The sequence below is a fragment of the Castor canadensis genome, chromosome 4 (assembly GCF_047511655.1).
Source record: "Castor canadensis chromosome 4, mCasCan1.hap1v2, whole genome shotgun sequence".
Classification (NCBI taxonomy): domain Eukaryota; kingdom Metazoa; phylum Chordata; class Mammalia; order Rodentia; family Castoridae; genus Castor; species Castor canadensis.
This window is the reverse complement of record NC_133389.1, coordinates 52,712,632-52,738,459: the sequence shown is the minus strand read 5'-3', so window position 1 is coordinate 52,738,459 and position 25,828 is coordinate 52,712,632. Positions and strand designations below refer to the sequence as shown.

Here is a 25,828-nt window from a genome sequence, read left to right as displayed (position 1 = left end):
CCCCTGTCCAGCTTCCAGGTGTTAATCAATTAGGGCAGTAAGCAATAAAGCATATTCACTCACTGTGACAGTACAGGCAAGAAGCAAAGGAGAAGAGGGAGGTACAGGCACCCCATTATTCCATTTCCCCATGGAATACCACCATGCAAAGGCCAGGTACCTCACCAACAAAGAGATCCCCACCCCCAAAATTGGGCCTTTATAAAGGCCCTCAGGGGAAGGAGAGGGGAAGGGGTTAAGAATAGAAGAGTTGACTGTGGTAACATGTTATGCTAATTCTGCTACAATGATAAGATGCCAGATGGGGACATAGGGAATCCAGAATGTCCAGCCTATTGGCCTCCAGGCACTGTTGAAGGAACCGCAGTGGCCTGACATACCCTGAATTAATCACAAACAATATCACATAACCAGTGACATCAGCAACTTTTCAGATCACACTCTGTAGTTCATGGACAAATGCAATCCTAACTTTTTGCCAGTCTAATGTACTCTTCAGACATAAGGGTGATTCCAAATGTGGGTGATTCCTAAGTGTTGTTCAGCCAAGAGCTCTCCTCATTCTGTTTAGGAATCAAAATTTGAGTTATCAGTTTGCAAAATCTAAAGCAACAGAGTCCCTAGGTCCACCCACAGAGCTTCACACAGTGGCTGCCATCCTCCAATCTTCCATACATGGGTAATACTCACACACTGTGGTTGACTGATTTGAAGCTAAAGTTACTATATTCATTTCTGAGGACTGTCATACAAGTAGCACAAATTGGGTGGCTTAGAACAATACAAATTTATTGTCTCACAGTTCTGGAGGTTGCAAGTCCAACATCGTGTCAGCAGGGCTGTGTTCCCTGTGAAAACTGTCAGGGAGGCTCCTTCCTTACCTCCTTCAGCTTCCAGTAGTGGACTTAACAGGTATCTCCACTTTGAAATTCAATACATCAAGGCCACACCTGTCTTCCAAAGTACAACTTGATGAAATTTAGGTACACTTGTCAAATACTTCCATTGGAGTGAGGCTCTGGCAGGAAAATTCTATGTTGGTGTCCATTCATTTGTCAATGGACATTTAGGCTGTTTCCCTATCATGGTTAATGTGAATAGTGCTGCAACGAACATAAGAGCCGGTCATTGAATATTTCTTCTATGTTGATTTTATATCCTGCTAACTTGCTGTAGCTATCGATGGTGTCTAAGAGCTTCTCAGTAGAGTTTTTTGGGTCTTTAAGGTATAGGATCATGTTGTCTGCAAATAGGGATATTTTGACAGTTTCTTTACCTATTTGTATTCCTTTTATTCCTTCTTCTTGCCTAATTGCTCTGGCTAGGAATTCCAGTACTATGTTGAATGTAGTGGAGATAGTGGGCATCCTTGTCAAGGGATTCTGCACACAGAAAGTGAAACCCAACATAACCATGAAAGGACAGGCAGTACCAAACTACAGGAAAAGAAAAAGCAAGAAAGTACAGAGTAACCTCAACTTAGGTACACACAATCACACCTTCAAACAACTAAGACAACTAAATGACAGGAATCACCACATACCTATCAGAACTAACACTTAATGTTAACGGACTTAATTCACCCATCAAAAGGCACCACTTGATGAAATGGATTAAAAAGGAAGATCCAACAATTTGTTGCTTACAGGAGACCCATCTCACCAACACAAATAAGCATAGGCTTAGGATGAAAGGCTGGAAGATTTACCAAGCCAATGGCCCCCGAAAACAGGCAGGAGCAGCAATACTTATCTCTGACAAAGTAGACTTCAAACCTACATTGATCAAACGAGATAAAGAAGGACATTCCATACTAATAAAAGGGGAAATAGACCAAAAGGAAATAATAATTATCAACCTATATGCACCCAATGTCAACACACCCAATTTCATCAAACATACCCTGAAAGACCTAAAAGCATATATTAACTCCAACACAGTGGTTGTGGGAGACTTTAACACCCCATTATCATCAACAAATAGGTCATCCAAACAAAAAATCAATAAAGAAATTCAAGATCTAAAATACACAATAGATCAAATGGACCTACTTGATGTCTACAGAACATTTCATCCAACTTCTACACAATATACATTCTTCTCAGCAGCCCTTGGAACCTTCTACAAAATAGATCATATTCTAGGGCACAAAGCAAGCCTTAGCAAATATAAGAAAATAGAAATTATACCATGCATATTATCTGAATATTTCTTCTTAAAGTGTCTATGGACTAAGACAAGCTGCCACAAGAGAAAGACATCAGCGGGAGGAAGTAGCCCCACTCTCAGGAGGGCTAATGATCTAATAAGAAAACAGGTATGAAAATGAATGGCTCCAAGGTGAAGAATGAAATTAACAAAGTGGTCCGAAGTAACTGAAACTCTGGGGAAAGCATAGTTAGCTTGGCCATAGCAACAGGGCACAGTGGGAAACAACATGAACTCCTCAACTAGGTTCCCAGGTTTGAATCCTGGCTTTGACACACATTAGCTACATCACTGAACTTCTCTGGGCTTCAGATTTCTTATCTATATTTTTCTTTCATTCTTTTTTGGTAGTACTGGGGTTTAAACTCAGGGCTTTGTGCTTGATAAGCAGGGGCTCTACTGCCTAAGACACGCCCCCCAGCCAGATTTCTTATCTATAAAATGAGCATGCCAATAATAGCTTCTTCATCAGTTCACAAACTGTTATGATAATTAAGAAGTTAACATGTGTAAAGTGCTTTAGGACAGAGTCAAGTATCAGAAAGTGCTATGTAAGTGTGTGGGGGTTTTTTTTGGGGGGGGTTGGGGTTTTTTTTTTTGGTGGTACTAGGGTTTGAACTCACACTTCTGAGGTAGGCACTCTACTACTTGATCCACTCCACCAGCTCTAAGTGTGTGTTAAATTAGTATATTGTTTTAAACAGGGGAGCAATCCCCTGTTTACAAGGCTATTTTCCCCTTCTCACCATCTTATCCCACCCTTTATTTGGTACCCTTCCTATACAGTAGGTACTGTATAAGTTGCAGCTTCAAAGTAACAGAGAAACTGCTTCTTTCCCCACATCTCATAGTTCAGATAAACATAACCACTCAAAACCCGTATTTCTCTCTAGCAAATATTCAGTTATTAACCCCACATGTGGTTTCTGACCATTTAGAATGGAAAAACCACTGAGGGAATGCAATGCTTGTGACACTGAGAAACTGGTAGGACACATGGGACACAATGAGCTGGCTTTCCCCAGGGCACTTTCCACCCTGTTGGCATGAGGGATCTAATCAGCGTCCTGGTAGGTCTTTACTGCAAAGCAGAAAAAGCTCTCTACCTCTGAGCAGATGTCCAGGCCAGTTCTGTTCCCCACCACCACTACCATCTCCTTGGCCAAAAGTTCAAGACACAACACAGCCATAAGCAGCTCCATTCATTTAGACCACTAATTTAGACCACGTGGGCACCACTTAAATCCCTTCTTCACTAAGCAAATGGGTCCAGAATGTGGAGCAAGAGTTAACTCAGGCTTCATAAAATCCCAAATGACAAACAGAAACAAATTTATGATCTTGGAGAATGTATTACTGCTACCTTCCTTAACCTTAAAAATGAAAACAGTCCCCCAAAATATTATTTCAGCTGACAAAAAAAAGTTTCCCTATGTAAACAAATCTCTAGAACAGTTATTGCCATATACCAAAACAATTTTACATTGCTATACTATGGAAGGCAATGAAGTCTTTATAGTTGTGAATGATTTAGCATGCCAAATGTATTCAATATATAATGCACTGTATGTTTCATCATTAAAAAGAATTTTAAGGGGCCGAAGGTGTGGCTCAAGTAGTAGAGCACCTTGCTTAGCAAGCACAAGGCCCTGGTTTCAAACCCCAGTATCACCAAATACATAAATGAATTTTACTCAAAAATTTTAAATGACTAGAGCAACAAATCATTTTCGTAGCTTGCCGTTTTAGCAGTCTCATCTAAGGATTTTTTCACTCCATGAAAAAACTCAACATTTATGAGCATTAACTATGTTTCAAGAAATGTGCTAAGCCCTTTTTATCCTCCCAATTCACCTATGAGATAGATAGTATATCAATCCCATTTTATACGTGGGAAAATGATATTATGCAATTTGTCAAAGTCAGAAAGCTGGTAGAATTAGAATTTAAACCCAGGTCTACATTATTGCACAGTCACTGCTGAGAGTAGTTTCATGATACATACAGAAAGGTGACACTATATTTTCTGTTTGGCTGGAGGAGTGGCTTAAACAGTAAGATAGCCTACCTGGGAAGCTCAAGGCACTGAGCTTTTGGTATTGGGTTTAAACTCAGTGCCTCGTGCTTGCCGGGCAGGCACTCTACCATTTGAAAGAAAGAAAGAAAATTAGGCTTTAATAAGGCTAATCATCTACAGAAATGTCCGGATCTTCTTTGCATTCTCTACATCTAGCATAGCAAGTGATTAGTAAGTGTTTGGGAATGAATGAATGATTGAATGAATGAAAGAATGAGTAAGTTAAAGGCATGCAGATTAGAAAGGAGAAATAAGACATATATATTCATGTGTATAGAAAATTCTGAAGAATCTACAAAAAAAACTACAGCAAGGTCACAAAATACAAAAAAAGTATGGAAAAATCAGCTGCATTTTTAATGTAGATGTATGTACATAGAAGAGTCAGTGCATAAACATGTATTTCCCAATTCCGTCTACAGAAAGGGCCAAAAAGCAATGACATACCAGCAACAACGAACACATCAAGCACCAGATCATGGGTTCCATAAACAAAACCCAGAACTCTTTGAAGAAGTAATTGATTCCAGGACTGGGTCAGAGAAAATTAAAATCACCCTGAAGCAAACCTGGGCATAGGGATGCACACTATAGCCGCAGACACTCGGAGGTGCAGACAGGAGGATCACAAGTTTGAGAACAGCCCAGGCAAAGTCAGTGGGACCTTATCTCAGAAACAAAATACAAACAAAAAAGCTATGGGTGTGGCTCAAGAGATGGAGCATTTGCCCAGCTTGAGCAAAGCTCTGGGTTCAACCCTCAGTCCAAAAATAAAAAAGAAGAGAGAGAGGGAAAGGGGGTGGGAAAGGGAGCGGGAGAGGGAGGGAGAGAATGGGGAAGAAGAAAGGAAGGAAGGAAGGAAAAATTAACCTGAAGCATCTTGTAATACCAGAAAATAGGAAGAATTTCAAAAAAATGTGAAATGTGGGGATACCACCAAAACTGATGAAGTGGGGAACATCAAGAATCTGTCTCTCTGCCAAAGTAACAAATAAGTTGACAAAAAATGTCAGATTCAATTTGTTGAGAACTCTGGAATCTATTAAAAAACCTACAACAAACTATAATTACAGTGTAAAGTTAGGCCAAGTTATCCAGCCTCAATAAAACAAAGAAAAAATAGTAAACAGAGCCTAAGGGATCTGTGGAATAGCATTAACTGTACCAATATACACATTATAGGAGTCTCATAAGGAGAGGAGAGAAAGGGTAGAAAGAACATTTGAAAAGGGAACCGCTAAAAACTTCCCTAATGTATAGAAGATACAAATATAGATCAGGCACAGTGGTTCATGCCTGTATTCCTAGCTTATAGGGAGGCAGAGATCAGGAGACTTATAGTTCAAGGCCAGCTCAGAGCAAAAAGTTCCCAAAACCCCTATCAACCAATGGCTGAACACAGTGGCTTGTGTCTCTCATTCCAGCTATGCAGTCAAGCACAAATTAGGAGAATAGTGACTCAGGCCAGCCCAGGCATAAAGTGAGACCCTATCTCAAAAATAACCAACACAAAGAAAAGGACTTAGTGTCCCAAGGGGTAGAGTACCTACCTGCCTAGCAAGTGCAAGACCTGAGTTCAACTCTCCAGTACCGCCAAAAAGAAAAAAAAAAAAAAAAAAAAAAAATATATATATATATATATATATATATATATATATGTATGTATTCAAGAAACTCAATAAACTCCAAGTAGGATAAACTCAAAGACAGCCAAACTAAGACACAATATAATCAAATTATCAAAAGACAGAAAGAATCCCAGCTACTCAGGAAGTAGAGATCAGGAGGATCACAGTTCAAGGCCAACCCAAGAAAATGAAAGCCTATATCCACACAAAGACTTGTTTATGAATGTTCACAGTAGCATTACTCATAATAGCTAAAAACTTGAAACAAATGTCCATCAGCCAGTGAATGGATTTAAAAAAAGATTTACATACATGCAATGGACTACTACTCAATAATAAAAGAAAACTACTGAATCATGCAACAATATGAAAACCCTCAAAAACATTATGGTAAGCAAAAAAAAATCAAGCACAGAAGACTACATAATACGTGATATTTCCAGAAAAGGCAAATTTGTAGAGACAAAAGCTGACCAGTAGTTGCTTCGGGATGGCAAGAGGTATAGATAGTTAAGTACAATAGGCATGAGAGATCTTTGGAGCCTGATGGGAATGTTCTAAAACAGGATCCTAGAGTCAGCTGTTTCACATCTATAGATTTAGCCAGGCATGGTGGCTCAAGTCTATAATCCTAGCTACGTGGGAGGCAAAGATTGGGAGGATCTCAGTTCCAGACCAACCTGGGCAAAAAGTTACCAAGATCCCATCTCAACCAATAGCTGAGTGCAGTGATGCATGCCTGCCTCTCATCCTAGCAACAAAGGGAAACACAAAAGGGAAGATTGTGGTCCAGGCTGACCTGAGTGGCAGCAAGTGAGATCCCATCTCAAAAATAACCAATGCTAAATGATAAAGCACCTGCCTAATAAATGTAACGGATATACTGTATGCTTCAATAAAGCTGAGAAAAAATTAGTCACATGCTTCAAAATAATTTTGATTAAAACATATGAAGAAAACATGGTTTTCATACAGACACTAAGGATAAACAACACAGACAGATATCTTTGTGGAATGGTTTAGGTGCTATGATCTTACAAGTAGGGGATGGAATAAATGATAGTCTTTGTCTTCTCCTTTTCCAATAACTATTTTCTTTCTCTCAGATAAAGTGATCCAGATTCCCAGCAACAACAGTAATTCAGAATGTGAAGTAAAATCATTTAATTCACAGCTTCAGCTGTTCATCAGCAACCATAATGGGTCATAAGCTCCAGGTATCTGTAATTTGCAGAAAACAAATTTAAATTCCTGCTGGTCTGATGTGTGGAACCCTGTATCTTAGCTGGTGACTGAACTTGGCTTTCCAAGGACAAACATATCTGTTTTCTCCATGTGTTTTGTATACAAGCTTTTGTGAATGTCACAAACATGGAACAAATATTAGGAATATCATTTTTAAACAAAAGTGAATTAGTCACTCTGAAATTTCTGATAAGTCATTTGAAGTCTCAAAATAACCCTTATCACTAACAATTGTTACAAATATATCAATGGACTTAAGATTTCCCAGCTCTCACTCAACATTTTCATATCACTAAAAGGAAAAAGCCCTTCTTAAAGTTAACAAATGATTTTCTTTCACAATAGTTCTATAAATGGAGCCTTAGTGAAGCTGAGTTTCCTGTTTATAGCTATTAGTCCAAGTTACACAAACACATAACTGAAACTGCATTGTGGCTTATAGCAATTAGCAAGCACTCTCACTATGGGTAATAGCTCATGTTTGTGCATTTCTTTATCAGTGATGTCCAGGTCAAACACACAGCCCTCTATGTAAGTTACAGTGTAATGAACGAATGTATAAAAGATGTGTTGAGCTGTGAAGGTACAAAATCAAGATCATATGTTTGGCAAATGTGAACATTTCATCCTTTTAAGTACAGTCAATATGCCAAGCTAAAGCAAACTCTAGGTTATATTTCCAACATGGCCTTCTATTTCTATTTTATTATCTCCTCTGTCAGATCTCCTAATATGTAATATCTTCAGACTCCATAAGAAATCAAACATTCAAAACTAAAGTACTAAGTGTGATATTTCATTTGCAGTTGCTTTTCAACAGCATAGACTTGATTTGCATATTTTTCACATTTACCCTTTATGTCACCTTTTTTACAGCCCTGAAATTTATCTCCACCCCACCATCTCCTCATTCAGCATTTTCTGAGCACCTGGTTTTGTGCTAAACAAAGGTTAGACAGCTGTGAACAACACAGACAGGATCCTTAAATCACAGAACTTTCTGACACCAAAAACTAACATCTGAGCAGTAACAAGAATGCAAAACCTTTTTAAAGGACCTTTTTTAAGTCACAGACACTACAGTGAACATTTTCACACAGCAAAAAAAATTCAGACTTTTTAAACATCCTGCCTGTTGACACGTTACCATTCAAGTATCAACACAGTTGTTATAGATGTACTACCAAAAAAAAAATCAGATCAAAAAAATCACTACCATAACCAGACTGTATTCTAAGACATGACCTTTATTCATTTTTAAATGCCTTTTGCAATATCCTTTTGGTTGGAAATTCTAAATCCTGACTGGCTGCAAAGATTTATTTTTAGAAAGTTCAAAGAAATAGAACTGTTTTAGTTAACTTTTCTGCATTCCAATCTTGAGTTGTACATGAGCAGATTCAAGTCAAGCATCACTCAAATACCACCAACTATGTCAATCTCTCTGCCCTTCACCTGTCTCCCTACTACCACTCACCTGTCCAAAAGACAAATCTGTGTAGGTTGCTATCAACACTGACTTACAACACTGAGTTACAGAACTCAGCTTTCCATTCTTGTCCCCAACTCACTTTTCTCATGTCACCAATCAGTACCCTTTCCCAAGTCCTCAACCGTGGAAGCACAAAGCATAATTTGCAGGGCCTTTGAGCACTGCTTATTTGCAGGGAATAAAGCAGCAAACAGCATAGTTTTCTATGGTTACACCCTGACCTAGAGACACCGTCTGCTGACTGAACTCAGCCAGCCACTTCCTGCTCTATCTAGGAGTATGAACTCATATGTAATGGCCTGTGCCAGAGACCTAATTAAGAGAGGTGATTTTCCTGGGCCTCCAGAAAAGTGGTATGAACCTAAGAACAGTCACTAAAAATACTAGTTGGGAAAATGAGGGTGCCCCTCCCTGCACAAACCTAGGGGTAAGAGACCAACAAGCATCTCTGTGATGCCTTCCTTCTTCTCACACAGTTCTCTGCAACTCTCGGTGTGCCAGGACATCCTGTGCAGTTTAAGAAGGAAATACTCAAGCTGCTATTTATCCTTATTTTACTTAAAAATTTATTTTTTGACTAGTATTTCATGACTGAGGGGCTCTCATCTGGTTCCCAAGTCAAACAATCACATTTATCAATGGTCTTGAGTGTCCCAGGAAGAAGTCAGGCCACCAGGCTGTCATCTGACCATGACACCTCACAGCTTACAGGTACCTACTTAAGGAGACATGGGGATTCTGTTCCCCTAAAGAGATGAAAAGTTACAACCTTGTATTGAAATGGGGAGTGACCATGAAGTTCTTTTGGCTACAAAGGCTCACCAGTTATCTCAAATCAACATACATACTTGAAAGGACTTATAAACTTAAAGAGTTGTATAGGAAGAGGAGCAAGGATGGCGGATTAGAAGTAAGCACTATTTCCCAGCTTCTCAGCAGCTGAGAGCCAGAACACCCAGAAAACAGCTTTTCAGTGAGGTGGGTGACTGCGGGAATGCACTATAATTTAATATTGGACAAACAGAGACTGGGAAAGACCCAGAAGCTTTGGGTATCACAGCAGAGGGAGAGGGAAAAGAGTGCATCAGCGCTAAGCCCACAGCCCTAAGGTGTGGCAGAAAGGAGTAATAGAAAAGGACAGAGGGAGAGATGTAGTGGGGGGAATACTGGCCCAGAAATCCGTGCAGAACAAAAGGGCGGTGTGAACTTAGCTGACTGAGAGCTCCACAGAGCGCTGTCTGGTTTCTCACGGGAAAAGCCTGGTGCTCTTACTGGGAGTCATCTTGAGGAGGTCGCACCAAGCTTAGGCTTAGGAAAACACAAGTCCCTACGTTTTCCTTTTCCTTGGAACTCACAGCAAGTATTGCCACACTGTCCCAGCAGTATCTACCAGGTGGCTCGGTGTGGCCACTGAAGCAAACTCCCTGAAAGATAGACGCAGTGGGATTTGGGTTAGAGAAAGGAAGAGATTGGAGCACTTTCCCTTATAAGGGTTAGGAGATTGAGCGGGCGGGTGCCATTGCGTTCTGGGACTGGACCTCAGAAAACCAGTCATGGGCGGTGCAAAGCAGAAGACCTGCAGCATCTCCTCCACCCACGTAGACTTCACTGGGGGAACCTGAGATCCAGACACGCGGAATCTCGCGGGTCCGCCAGGCCGCGGGGTCCGCCAAGCTAATCTGTCCGAGTGAAGTTCAGCCACGCGAACTTTGGTTCCGGGTTACCTTGTACTAGCGAGCGGGGGAAGGGAAAGCCATTGTAACCAGCCTTGGACCCCCAACCATTCCCGCTGACCAACTTGCAAGCGAACCACAAAAAAGGATGTGTTAATCATCCCCCAGCTTTTGCTATCTCCAAGGGGTACAAGGGCAAGAAGACAAAAAAAAAAGAGAAGACTGGCAGAGAGCATGAAAATCCATTCTTGCCTGCATGATCACCCCAGCAGAGATAATACTTCAATTTTTTCCTTTAATGTTTTTTTATTGTACTTTAAAATTGGTTGATTGGTTCATGTCTCTTTTTTTACACATTTTTTTCTTTTTATTATTCTGGGGTTTTTGTTGTTGTTACACTTTCTCTTCCTCTCATAGTAAAATTGTTCTCTCTCTTGCTCTCTCTAGCTCTCTTGCTTGCTCTCTCTCTCTCTCTCTCTCTCTCTGCTTTCACTTTCTACCTTTCTCCTGCTTTCTCCCTTTTTTGGAATCTAACTTTTCTTTTGCTTTCCACTTCCCATTTTCTTTACTCTTGATTATTTTTCTTTCTTTTTTATCATCTTTTTAAAATTATTGGCTTAAATTATTTCTGTTGTGTTAAGAGTTGTGGATGTCATCATTGGTACTTGGTTTGTACTTTATTTCTGTAGGCTATTACTGCTATTTGTCTTCTCCTTTCTACATAGTACTGCATGCAGATCAAGCACAGTACTTCAAGTACATCATGTTGATGCTCTGTGGCTGAGCTACACTCCCAGACCAGCTAAGAGTCAGTACATGATACTCTACACAATCCACCCTCACTCAAACTTCAGTGAATACATTAACTGAAAGAATAAGTAAGATAAAAACCCCAAACTGATGACCAGACTCCAAGTAGATATGGAAGAGTTGGTGGCACTGAAGACCTACTACTTGCTGGTCATCCACCTCTACAGCAACAGCAGAAAGAAATAACAAGATGGCTATGGACATTGCATCTGTGGAAGAACACAGCACAGATCACTCCATCTCTTCAGAATGTACCTTGTTTTGTTTTTTGTGGTACTGGGGCTTGAACTCAGGACCTACACCTTCAGCAACTCCACCAGCCCTTTTTTGTGATGGGTTCTTCAAGATAGGGTCTCACAAACTATTTGCCCATGCTACCTTTGAACAGTGATCCTCCTGCTCTTTGACTCCTGAGTAGCTCGGATTATAGGCATGAGCCACCAGTGCTCAGCAGAGACTGTTCATTATTGACAAGAATAAGGGAATTATTTTAAAAGATGCAACATAACTCCTCCAAAAATTCCTAATTCCCTAGCAACTGATGCAAAAAATATTGAAATGGATGAAATACTAGATAAAGAATTCAAAAGAATGATTTAAAATATCAGTGAATTCCAAGAAAATAGAGAAAAACAAGTAAATGGATTAAGAAAGACAATATAGGATATAAATGAGAAGTTCAATAAAGAGAGAGGTTGAAAAAAACCAAGCAGGGCTGGTGGAATAGCTCAAGTGGTAGAGCCTCTGCCTAGCAAGCAGGAGGCCCTGAATTCAAAAACCTCTGGGCCACCAAAAAAAAAAAAAAGGAAAGAGAAAGAAAAAGATCAAGCCAAGAGAAATCTTGAAAATGAAAAGCTCAATAAGTCAAATAAAAAATTCAGTGGAAAGCCTCTCTGATAGATTAGGTCAAGTAGAAGAGAGAATTTCAGAGCTGAAACACAGGTTGATGGATTAGAATAGTCAGTAATAATGAAAAGAAAATTTTTTAATTATGAACAGAACAATCAATACCACTAGGACATAATTTTTAAAAAACCTATGTATCTTTTTGTGTAAGGTTCCAAGGTACAGACTAAAGGCATAAAAAACCTATTCAGTGAGATAATAGCAGATAATGTCCCAAATTATGGGAAAGACATGGATATCCAGGCACAGAGGCATTCAGAATCCCAAATGGACGGGACCAGAAAATAACCTTCCAATATCATATTATAGCTAAGATATAGCTATAGTACAGAACAAAGAAAGGCTGGAGGCATGGCTCAAGTGATAGAGTGCCTGCTTTGGAAAACACAAAGCCCTGAGTTCAAACCCCAGTCCTATAAAAAAAAATTGAAAGCTGCAAGAGAAGTGCCAACTCACTTATAAATGCAAACCCATCAGAGTACCAGCAGATTTATCAACAGAAACTCAGAAGGCCAAGAAATCTTGGGGTGATATATTTCAAGTCCTAAAATAAAATAACTGCCCAGCATATAACTATATCCAGCAAAATTATCCTTCAAACAGAATGGACCTGATGATGCACATCTGTAGTCCCAGCTATATGGAAGTTGGAGATAGGAGGATTGTGGTTTAAGGCCAGCCCTGGCAAAAAAGTTAGTGAAATCCCCATCTCAACTAACAATCCAGGTATGGTGGCATATGCCTGTCATCTCAGCTATGCAAGAGGCCATAGGAAGGAGGATCATGGTCTGAGGCTGGACCCATACAAAAACTCAAGACCCTACCAAAACAATAACTAAAAGCAAAAAAGGGCTGAGGGCGTGACTCAAGTGGTAGAGCACCTGCCTAGCAAGTGTGATACCCCAAGTTCAAACCCCAGTACCACACACACACACACACACACACAAAACTAAGCTGGATATAACAGTACATGCCTATAATCTCAGCTTCTTAGGAAACAGAGGTAGGAGGATTATAGTCCAAGGCCAGCTCCAGGCAAAAATTTCTCTATCTGAAAACAAACTAAAAGCAAAAGATTGGAGGCATGAATCAAGTGGTAGAGTGCTTTCTTAGCAAGTATGAGGCCCTAAGTTCAATTATTAGTATTGCCAAGAAAGAAAAAAAAGGAAAGAAAGAAAATGATATTCCAAGCAAACAGAATCTAAAAATCATGCAGGAATGGCTATGCTCCTAACAAAGCAGACTTTGGGCCAAAATTAGTCTGTAGTGGCAAAGGAGGCTACAACATATTCCCTAACAATACATCAAGATGTGATCATTATAAATACATGCACCAAATTTTGGAGTGCATAATTTCATAAAACAGACACTACTGGACCTAAAGAGACAGATATGTCCAGATAAAATAATAGTAACTGATTTCAATATCCAATTCTTACCAATAGATAGGTCATCCAGACAAAAACATCAACAAAGAAACATCAGTTAAACTACACTATAAATCAAATGGACTTACAGAGATATATAGAATATATCCCAAGCACTGCAGAATATATTCTTTTCAGCAGCTCATAGAACTTTCTCCAAAACAGATAGCATTTTAGGCCATAAAAGAAGTCTTAACAAAAAGAGATATGGTTTCTTGCATCTTATCAGATAATAACAGAATACAATTAGAAATCAAGAGCAAAAGAAACTACAGAAATCATACAACTGCATGAAGAATGAGCAATGTACTTTTGAATTGTCAGTGGATCATTGAAGAAATTGGGGGATATCAAAAAGTTCCTAGAATCAAATGAGTATTAAGCCCAATGTATCAGAATTTGTGGGATAGAGCAAAAGCAATTCTAAGAAAGTTTATACCTATGATTGTCCACATAAAAAATCAGAGTGATCTCAAATAACCTAATTATGCATCTCAAAGTCTTAAAAAATAAGAATAATCCAAACAAAAACCAGTAGAAGGAAAGAAATAAAGATCAGAGCTGAAATTAATGAGAGTATAAAAGAACAACACAAAGAAAAAATGAAACAAATAGTTGGTTCTTGAAAAGATTAACAAGATTGGCAAATCCTTAGTCAAGCAAGACAAATGAGAGAAAGAAGACCAAAATTAATAGAATCAGAGACAAAAAGGGGGCTATTACAACAAATGCCACTGAAACCCAGAGTATCATTAGCAATTACTTTGAAAAGTTGTACTTCAATAAATTGGAACATCTAAAATAAATGGTCAAATTTCTAGACACATATGACCCACCACGATTGAACAAAGAGGATATACACCTAAACAGATCAGTAACAAGTAATGATACTAATGCAGTAATAAAGTCTCCCAACAAAGAAAAGTCCAGGACCAGACTGATTGCCAAATTTTACCAGACCTTTAAAGAAAAACTAACACCAATGCTCCTCAAAATAGAAAGGGAAGAAGCACTTCCAAACTCATTCCATGAAGCCAGTATTACCCTCATACTGAAACCAGATAAGGATACAATCAACAAAAGCAAAACTATAGACCAATATTGTCATAGATACAGAATACTTACAAACCATATTCAACAACACATTAAAAAGATCACACACAATGATCAAGTTGGTTTCATTCAGGGAATGCAAGGATGGTTCAACATACACAAATCAAGAAACATAATACAACATAAAACAGAATCAAGGACAAAAATCATATGATCATCAAAATAGATCATCTCAATGTTGACAAAATTCAACATTGTTTCATGATGAAATCCCTGAAAAGCTGGTTGCTGGTATCACCTGCCAGTAATCCTAGCTACTTGGGAGGCCAAGATCTAGAGGATCTCAGTTCAAGGCCTGCCCAGGCAAATAGTTTGTGAGATTCCAATCTCCAAAAATAACCAGAGCAAAATGGACTGGAGGTGTAGCACAAGTGATAGAGCACCTGATTTGCAAGTGTAAAGCCCTAAGTTCAAGCCCTAGTCCCATCAAAAAAAAAAATGCCTGGCTGATTCAAAACGGTGACTGGGGTGCAGAGGCAGACAGTGTGAGCTCCATGAATCAGGGACCTTGCTGAGATGCTGGAGCCATACTTGGCAGAGGTGAAGCACCAAGGAGACTCGAAACTTCGACACCCTGAACCCTTAGCCTATGGAAGTCTTCTCCACACCACGTTACACTGAGAAAATAGGAGGGCTGCTGTGCCACCAGCTGCCAGCTCCAAACCTGCTTGGGAGACATTAGGCAGACCAAACAGGTGAGCACCAAGCATCACAGGGTTTCCCCCAGCCACACCTGGGATAAACCAGCATAGCCCCCTGGGCAGACTGACCCCCCCCCACAAAAAAAAACTGAACAATAAACAACAAACTGAAAAGTAGCAGAGGGGGTGGGATTGCTGAAAGTGCACCAGAGAAGGAGGGAAGAGCAAGGAGCTGATCTCTGTGCAAACTATCAGTAAACAAATGGCTGGAAAGGCAGGAAGGCCGACAGTGGGTGGATAATAGGCCGCTGCCTGAAGTAGGGCAGGTGGCAGACCACAGGGCTCATCTCCTAGGCCAGAGAGCAGCACCCAAAGTCAGACGGCTCTACAGGGCTGAGGAACAAACGGCGAACCATCACAACACACTGACAGTGGGAGGCCAGCTGATGGATCACTGACCTTGCCCCAGGGAAAGGGGTTGAGGCAAAGAAACAAGCCCCCACTAAACAAGCACAGCAAAAGGCCAACTCCAAAGCAGGACAGCTGGTGGACTGCAGAGCTGATCTCCTGAACCTGAAGATAGCATGCAGGCTTAAGCTGCCACACTTCACTGGGGGAGGAGCTGACCAAGCAGCTGCCACTGAAAGACAGAATAAAAAAAAACACCATCCACCAGCCAACCACCTGGCGAGACTACAACAGAGCTTCTGCTTAAATACCAACACCAGGACTGGATGCTGGAGGAGTAACACCAGAACTTAAACTAAGACTGAAACTCTATTGTTCCTGAACCTGCAGTTTTTGTTTGTTTGTTTGTTTGTTTGTTTGTTCATCTCTCCCCATTGATTTGGGGGTTTTTTGGGTTTTTTTTTTTTCGCTTTGTTATTGTGAATTAGTTAATACTAAATTACACTCAGACCAGGGACAGAAATAGGACACACACACACACACACACACACACACACACTTAGCTAAAAACCCAATACATCCACAAATCAAAATTAAACCAAGGGAAAGAAAATAAGTGACTGAAACCACCAACTAGCCTGTCAAGAACATAGTCACACAGTACCAAGTGGAGCAATGGGAAGAAGAAAAAGGGATGGAAACCATTCTCCCCCAAAAAATAATTTAATACAGGATTCAGAGGGAAATGAAGAAAATGGATTCCCAGTTCCAGACACCAACAAAACAAAGATAAACGACACCAAGGAATCCAATGATGTCCACAAGAACAACCTCAAAGAAGAAATATTGCAAGTAATCACCGAGAATTTCATGGCGATGTTACTAGACATGGTTAACCAAAACATACAAGATGCACTCAAGAAATTTCAAAAAACCAAAAATAAATAAAACAAGAAGACACAAAAACAAATAAGTGAACTCATAAGAACCCTAAATAAACACCAAAGTGAAACAGAGAACACTATAAATAGACAGAAAAATGAATTAAAGATGAAAATAGACAATATTAAAGAGGAAGTGACCCATGATATAGACAACCTCAGAAAAAAGAATGAAACAGAAACACAAAACACAATGGAAGGCCACTCCAACAGAATAGAACAGGCAGACGACAGAATCTCAGAACTTGAAGATAAAATGGAAATTAAAGGAAAACTGAAGAGCTATTAGTCAAACAACTCAAGACCTGCAAAGGAATATTCAAGAACTCACCAACTCCATCAAAAGACCAAACCTGAGAATCATGGACATTGAAGAAGGAGAAGAGGTGCAAGCAAAAGGGATTCACAATATATTCAATAAAATAATAACAGAAAATTTCCCAAATCTAGAGAAAATTATGCCCATTCAGGTATAGGAAGCCTCTAGAACACCGAACAGACTTGACCAAAATAGAATTACCCCATGACGTATTATCATTAAAACAACAAGCACAGAGAATAGAGAAAGAATATTGAAGGCTGTAAGAGAGAAAAATCAAATAACATACAAAGGTAAACCCATCAAAATCACAGCAGATTTCTCAACAGAAACCTTAAAAGCAAGAAGGGCATGGAGTGAGGTCCTCTGGGCACTGAAGGAAAATAACTTCAATCCTAGGATACTCTACCCAGCAAAACTATCATTCAAAATAGATGGAGCAATAAAAGTCTTCCATGATAAGCAGAAACTAAAACAATATATATCACCACCAAGCCACAACTACAAAAGATTCTCCAAGGAATTCTGCACACAGAAAATGAAAGCAAACAAAACCATGAGAAGACAGGCAATATCAAACCACAGGAGAAGAAAAGACAAGGAATCAGAGAGTAACATTGATTCAGCTGCACACAACCAAACCCTTAAACAACAAAAATGACAGGAATCACCACATACCTATCAATATTAACACTGAATGTTAATGGACTTAACTCCCCCATCAAAAGACACCATTTGGCAAACTGGATTAAAAAGGAAGATCCAACAATCTGTTGTTTACAGGAGACCCATCTCATTGACAGAAACAAACACTGGCTCAGGGTGAAAGTCCGGAAGAAGATTTACCAAGCCAATGGCCCCCAACAACAGACAGGAGTAGCAATACTTAGCTTGGACAAAGTAGACTTCAAACTTAAATTGATCAAATGAGATAAAGAAGGACACTCCATGCAAATAAAAGGAGAAATACACCAAAAGGAAATAACAATTATCAACCTGTATGCACCCAATGTCAGTGCACCCAATTTCATCAAACATACTCTGAACGACCTAAAAGCATGTGTAGATTCCAACACAGTGGTAGTGGGAGACTTTAATAACCCCCATCACCCAATAGAAACGTCATCCAAACAAAAAATCAATGAAGAAATTCTAGAACTAAACCACACCATAAATCAAATGGACCTAGCTGATGTCCACAGAGTGTTTCATCCAACTTCTGCACAATATACATTCTTCTCAGCAGCCCATGGAACCTCTCCAAAACTAATCATATCTTAGGGCACAAAGCAAGTCTCAGCAAATATAAGAAAACAGAAATAATCCCATGTATTCTATCTGATCACAATGCATTAAAACTAGACTCAACAACAGTAAAAAACATGCAAACAGTTGGAAGCTGAACAACACATTGCTCAGTGACCAATGGGTCACTGATGAAATAAAAGAGGAAATTAAAAGGTTCCTGGAAATTAATGAAAATGAAAACATGGGACACAGCAAAGGCAGTCCTAAGAGGAAAGTTTATAGCCATGAGTGCATAAATTAAAAAGACAGAAAGATCCCAAATCAATGACCTAATGCTACATCTCAAACTCCTAGAAAAACAAAAACAAGCAAAACCCAAAACAAGCAGAAGGAGAGAAAGAAGGAGAGAAATAATAAAAATAAGGGCCAAAATTAATGAAATAGAAACAAAAAAATGCAAAGAATCAACAAAACAAAAAGCTGGTTCCTTGAAAAAAATAAACAAGATTGACAGACCCCTGGCAAATCTGACTAAAATGAGGAGAGAAAAAACCCAACTCAGTAAAATCAGAAATGCAAAAGGGGGGATAACAAACACCATGGAAATCCAGGGAATCATCGGAGACTACTTTGAGAACCTATATTCCAATAAATTTGAAAATCTTGAAGAAATGGACAAATTTCTAAATACTTATGACCATCCAACATTGAACCAAGAGGATACTAGTCACCTGAATAGATCTATAACACAAAATGAAGTTGAAGCAGTAATAGTCTCCGAAAAAAGAAAAGTCCAGGACCTGATGGATTCTCTGCTGAATTCTACCAGACCTTTAAAGAAGAACTAACATCAACTCCCCTTAAACTTCTCCACAAAATAGAAAGGGAAGGAAAACTGCCTAACTCATTCTATGAAGCCAGTATTACACTTATCCTAATACCAGACAAAGACACTTCCAAAAAGGAGAACTATAGGCCAATCTCCTTAATGAACATTGATGCAAAAAATCCTCAATAATATAATGGCAAATCGAATCCAACAACCTATCAGAAAGTTCACTCACCATGACAAAGTTGGCTTCATTCCAGGGATGCAGGGGTGGTTCAACATACACAAATCTATAAATGTAATACAGCACATTAATAGAAGCAAAGACAAAAACCACTTGATCATCTCAATAGATACAGAAAAAGCCTTTGATAAGATCCAACACCACTTCTTGATAAAAGCACTAAGAAAACTAGGAACAGAAGGAATGTATCTCAACATTGTAAGGCTATATATGACAAACCTATAGCCAACATCATACTTAATGGAGAAAAACTGAAATCATTTCCCCTAAAATCAGGAACGAGACAAGGGTGCCCGCTATCCCCACTCCTATTCAACATAGACCTGGAATTCCTAGCCAGAGCAATTAGGCAAGAAGAAATAAAAAGAATACAAATAGGTAAAGAAACTGTCAAAATATCTCTATTTGCAGACAATATGATCTTATACCTTAAAGAACCAAAAAACTACCCAAAAACTCCTAGACACCATAAACAGCTACAGCAAGATGGCAGGATACAAAATCAACTTACAAAAATCATTAACTTTTCTATACACCAACAACAAACAAATTGAGAAAGAAAATATGGAAACAATTCCATTTACAATAGCCTCAAAAAAAAAATACCTAGGAGTAAACTTGACAAAGGATGTGAATGACCTCTATGAGGAGAAATACAAACCCCTGAAGAAAGAGATCAAGGAAGACTACAGAAGGTGGAAAGATCTCCATACTCATGTATTGGTAAAATAAACATAGTAGAAATGGCTATACTATCAAAAGCAATCTACATGTTCCATGCAATTCCCATCAAAATCCCAATGACTTTCATCACAGAGATTGGAAAATCTACCCTAAAGTTCATTTGGAAACACAAGAGAACACAAATAGCCAAGGCAATACTCAGCAAAAGGAGCAATGCTGGAGGTATCACAATACCTGACTTCAAACTATATTACAAAGCAATAGCAATAAAAAACAACATGGTACTGGCACAAAATCAGATATGAAGACCAGTGGAACAGAACAGAGGACCTGGATATGAATTCACACAGCTATGCCCATGTTATTTTTGACAAAGTCGCCAAAAACAGACAATAGAGAAAAGACAGCCTTTTCAACAAATGTTGCTGGGAAAAGTGGTTATCTGCCTGCAAAAAACTGAAACTAGATCCATGTTTATCACCCTGTACTAGTATCAACTCAAAATGGATCAAGGACCTTAATATCAGACCCAAAACTCTGAAGTTAGTACAGGAAAGAGCAGGGAATACTCTGGAAGCATTAGGTATAGGCAAGGACTTCCTCAATAGAACTCCAACAGCTCAGCAACTAAGAGAAAGAAAGGACACATGGGACTTCAGAAAATTAAAAAGCTTCTGCACAACAAAAGAAATGGTCTCTAAACTGAAGAGACCACCCACAGAGTGGGAGAAAATATTTGCCAGCTGTACATCAGACAAAGGACTAATAAGCAGAATATACAGGGAGCTCAAAACACTAAACTCCCCAAAAATCAATGAACCAATAAAGAAATGGGCAATTGAACTAAACAGAACTTTTTCAAAAGAAGAAATTCAAATGGCAAAAAAATGCTCACCATCTCTGGTCATAAAGGAAATGCAAATCAAAACCACACTAAGATTCCACCTCACCCCTGTTAGAATAGCCATCATCAAAAACACCACCAACAACAGGTGTTGGCGGGGATGTGGGGAAGAAGAAACCCTCATATACTGCTGGTAGAAATGCAAACTAGTGCAATCACTCTGGAAAACAATATGGAGGCTACTTTAAAAACTAAACATAGCTCTGCCATATGCTCCAGCAATACCACTCCCAGAGATATACCCAAAGGAATGCGACTCAGGTTACTCCAGAGGCACTTGCACATCCAAGTTATGGAAACAGCCAAGATGCCCCATTACTGATGAATGGATTAAGAAAATGTGGTATTTATACACAATGGAATTTTACTTATCCATGAAGAAGAATGAAATCTTATCATTCACAAGTAAATGGATGGAACTAGAGAACATCATCTTGAGCAAGGCTAGCCAGGCTCAGAAGACCAAAAATCGTATGTTCTCCCTCATATGCAGACTTTAGATCTAGGGCAAAGGCAGTAATGTTGTTGGAGGTGGGTCACTTGTTAAGGGGAGAGCACATATGGGAGGAAACCCAAAACTTGAAAGTGTTTGATATCCCCACTGCAGAGAAGCTAATACATAAACCTTAAAATGACAGAAGTCAATATGGGAAGGTGACCAGGAAGTAGTGAAGAGGTCAGGTAGAGATGAATCAATTTGGGTTGTAATACACAGGTGCATGGAAGCAATACTAGGAATCTCTCTGTGTAGCTATCCTTATCTCAACTAGCAAAAATGCTTTGTCTTTCTTATTATTGCTATGTCTACTCTTCAACAAAATTCGAGAAAAGGGCAGAACAGGTTCTGCCTGGAATCAAGGGAGTAGAGGAGAGAAGGAGGGGGTGGGGAGCAGGGGGGAGAAATGGCCCTAACAATGTATGTACATATGAAAAAAAATCTGTGAAAAAAACAGAAATAGAAGGGTCATACTTCATAATAAAGTCTATATAAAATAAACTTATAGCCATGATCATACTGAATGGGGAAAAACTGAAAGTGTTTCTTCTGAACTCTGAAATGAGAACAGGATATCCACTATCATTGCTCTTATTCAATATAGTACTTGAAATTTTAACCAGAGCAATTAGATAAGAGAATGAAATAAAAGGGGTACACATAGTGAAAGAAATCAAATGATCCTTATTTATAGATTATATGATCCTATATTTAAAGACCCTAAAGACTCTACCAAAAGACTTTTAGACCTGATAAATTTAGCAAAGTACCAGGATACCACACCAATATACAAAAATCAGTATCTTTTCATATGCCAATAATGAATCTGCTGAGAAAGAAATCAGGAAAACAATCCCATTCACCACAGCCTCAAAGAAATAAAATATCAAGGAATAAACCACCCAAGGAGGTGAAAGACCTCTACAATGAAAAGTTTATAAAACACTGAAGATACTGGAAGATGGATTAGCAGGATTAATATTGTTAAAATGACCAAGTTACTGAAAGTCATCTACAGTTTAAGTGTAATCCCTACCAAAGGAAACTATAAACAGAGTAAATAGACAGCTTATAGAATAGAAGAAAATCTTTATGGCTATTCAACCAACAGGAGAATAATATCCAAGAAATATAAAGAACTCAAAAATTAAGCACCAGAAGAATATTCCAACCAATAACTAGATAAATGAACTGAACAGGTATTTTTTCAAAAGAGGAAGCACAAGTGGCCAATACATACATGAAAAAGTTTTCTACATCCTTAGCTATCAGGGAAATGAAAGTCAAAACTATACTGTGATTCCATCTCACACCATTCTGAAAAAAAAAAAACAAGCAACAACAGATATATTATTAGTGGAACTATAAATTAATCCAGCCACTATGAAAATCAGTATGGAGTTTCCTCAAAAACTAAAAACTAGAACTACCACCCCTGGATCTATACCCAAAAGGGTCAAAGTAGCAATCAGTAAAAATACTTGCACACCCATATTTATTGAAGCACTATCCAAAATAGCCAAGTTATGGAATCAGACTGGATTTTATTTTACTTAAATAAAATGGTATTAGTCAGCCATGAAGAAGAATGAAATCATGTTGTTTGCAGGAAATTTGATGGAACTAGAGATTATCTTAAGTGAAATAAGCCAAACTCAGAAAGACAAATATTTCACTTTATCTCTCATGTGTGCAATCTAGAGAAAAAGACATGAAAATAGAAGCAGGGCTATTACGGAAGAGGAGGAGGGGGAAAAGAGGGTAATGGAGAGGTGAATGTGATCATAGTACATTATTTGCAGGAAAATGTCACCATAAATCCCATTATCTTGAAGAATAATATACACTAATAAACATGTTTTTAAAAAAGAAGAAGAAGAAGAAGAAGAAGTTACATGAATTTTTCCATAAAAATTAGGTGGGATAACAAATGACTGCCAGCAATATACTATCTGAAGAATAATAAAGACACTCATTTTTTCATCAAAGTAGCGGTGTTGTTTATTAGCATGTAAAACAGCAAACAGTGTTCTAAGGAAAAGGGAATTTTGAAAAACAGATGCTTGGGAATGTTTTTATCGTTTGTTGATGAAAAGCTAGAACTACATAGCTCTAAAATACAATTTGCACTTTTTAAAAACATAGAAACATAATTTTCTAACACATTTTAATGTTTTCCAAAAGAAAACATGCAGTTTTGAACCTATTGTTTAAAACATTAAAACACAACACTTCCTAGCAGAAAGTACTGAACACAAAAAGAAAAGTGAACAATTAGTAGACAAGTTTCTGCTTTTATAAAACTAGAATAATTAAAGGATGGAGCAGTATCATGATTTAGTGAGCTCAGACAGTGTACGACCTGTGTAGTCACACACAGTGCACACTTAGTAGGGCCCTTCCCTTAGTGTAATGCTCTGCTGTTACTATCTTAAAGGTTTTAATGATTTCTGAACAAGGAGTCCACATTTTCATTTAGCACAGAAAGTAAATTATGTAGCTGGGTCTGAAATTCAGTAGTCAACGCAGTTCTCCCATTTTGAGTCTGCTTATTTAGGGTATCTTTTTACTCAATTCAACCACTAAAATTCAATATTAACATAAAATAAACTTTAGCTGGCTATGGTGATGCACTGCTGTAAGCCCAGCACTCCAGATGCAGAGGCACTAGAATTGAAAGTTCAAGACCAGCCTGTGCCACATAGCTGGTTCCCTGCCAGCCTGAGCTATGAGACTCTGTCTCAAAAAAAAAAAATTTAAAAAAATCTAATTAACTTTGAGTTGTTGAATTATAATTGCTAAACTAAACTTATCAAAAATAATTATATACATAATTGCATTTATATATTAGTTATCCACAATAATAAAATAAGTAGACAAAGCAAAATTATTTGGGGGCTGTTAGAGAAAATTAAAAGTACTTTCGTCATTGTTATTTTAACGTTTTAATTTCTCTTTGAGCATAGTTTGTAGTAGATGCAGGATATCAATATGGTCCTACGTGCATATAATGTATAATAAAATAGCATCCATGGCCCCTGCATATTCAACTACTTATCATTTACAGAAGTACGTGGTAAAGGAGTCTCTAACACGCTAACCTAGACACCCAGTGATAATCTTGCACTTTGGGAGCCCACTCTCCAAATTTTTCCCTGTCTTGGCAACATTTCTCTTCCTCCGCAGCTCTTTCCGGGAGAGGGAGGAGATGATGACTTAGCATAGAGGATTTGGGGCAGGACCGAATGAATTCAAGGGCGGTTGCCACACCTTAGGACACAAGCAGGGTTCTCGGCCTCCTCCCAGCGTTGGTGAGGCTCCTACGTCAGGGCACCGCATGTCGCGCAGTGCAGATCAAGTACCAGAGGCACCATCACCTCCACCAGGCGTTACTGGCAAGAGGCTCTGACACTCTGAGCTCCATGTCTTTCTCTGTCCGCTGGAGGTCCACTCGCTCCCGTGACCCGATGCTGGCACTTAAGGTCGTAGGGAAAGTGAGCTTTTAAGAAGAACCTGAATGTTCGCTCTTAAAATACATACAGAAGGTAACTGCTACCACCTTCTGGAAATAAGGTCGGGGAGATGAAGGGCCCGACGGGAAGCGCGCCCCTGAGTCCTGGGGGCACTCGCGGACTGGTCAGGCGCCACTCGTGACGGACAGTCGCTGCATTGCTGCTTGGCAGCTCCAGACTTTCTCCTCTACGTGCTGGAACCTGACCACAACCTTCACTCACCCTCGTGCCCTGCCCATCCCCGCCTTGGGTGGCCCACTGCCAGGACGCTGCTCTCACAGGCTCGCTCCAGGGGCACTGTGCCCACCTGGCAGGGTCCCTGGCCCCGCAGCCCTTCCCGGTCGCGTGGGGTCACGAGCGCGCGTGGGGAAAGGACCTGGTTCCTTGGCCCCACGTGGCTGGCCTGCGCTGGGAAGGAGTCGGCGCCCCACACTCCATCCCCCCTCCCTATGGGGACACTACCTGAATGGTGTGGCCGCCGCCCTTGACGGTGGGGCCCCCCACCAACTTGCAGTAAAGCTCCGGCCGTGGCTGCCCGACGCCGGGGCCCCTCTCCCCGCAGGTGGCGGTGGCCCAAATCCTCGCCGCCTCGGCCAGGTTGAAGTAGGGCGGGTGCAGGCTGAGCCGGGCCGCAGCCACTGGGTCCGGAGCTGCGGCGCTCCAGGAGGGCGACACACGCAGCAACAGCAGTAGCACGAGCAGCTGCCGTGGCGGTGGCAGGGCTGGCCGCTGTGCCGCTTCCATCCCGCCGCGCCGGGTCCTCCTGCCGCAGAGAGACTGGGTGGCACCGCCGAACCGGGTGCGCCTCTCTCCGCGCGCGTCTTGCGCAGCCTGCGGCCGGGAGAACAAGCGCTTCCCCGGGTGTGGGAGGCGCCCGAGCCGCGCCCCTAGCTCCACGCGCTCAACCTCCGGGGTGGGAACAGCAGCTGGGCCCTGGAACCTGGAGAGCAGGGGTACTCGGCGGATCAGGAACTGACAGCGCCCAGCCTCGGGTCAGCAGGCGTTATTGTCGTCTGGCTGCAC

At 39.9% G+C, this 25,828-nt stretch overlaps 1 protein-coding gene across 8 annotated transcripts in view; it reads right to left on the bottom strand.

Annotated features, from left to right (window-relative positions):
• Lama3 (laminin subunit alpha 3) overlaps positions 1-25,828 on the bottom strand; it is a 293,352-nt gene extending 267,524 nt beyond the window's left edge. For 3 of the 8 annotated variants that reach the window (XM_074070176.1, XM_074070177.1, XM_074070178.1), the window contains exon 1: positions 25,268-25,818. In XM_074070176.1, the coding sequence (XP_073926277.1) occupies positions 25,268-25,549 (282 nt within the window). In that variant the 5' untranslated portion in view covers positions 25,550-25,818. Of the gene's footprint in view, positions 1-25,267 lie in introns of all 8 variants that reach the window. The other 5 variants (XM_074070183.1, XM_074070184.1, XR_012447103.1 and 2 more) reach the window with 4 other exon arrangements.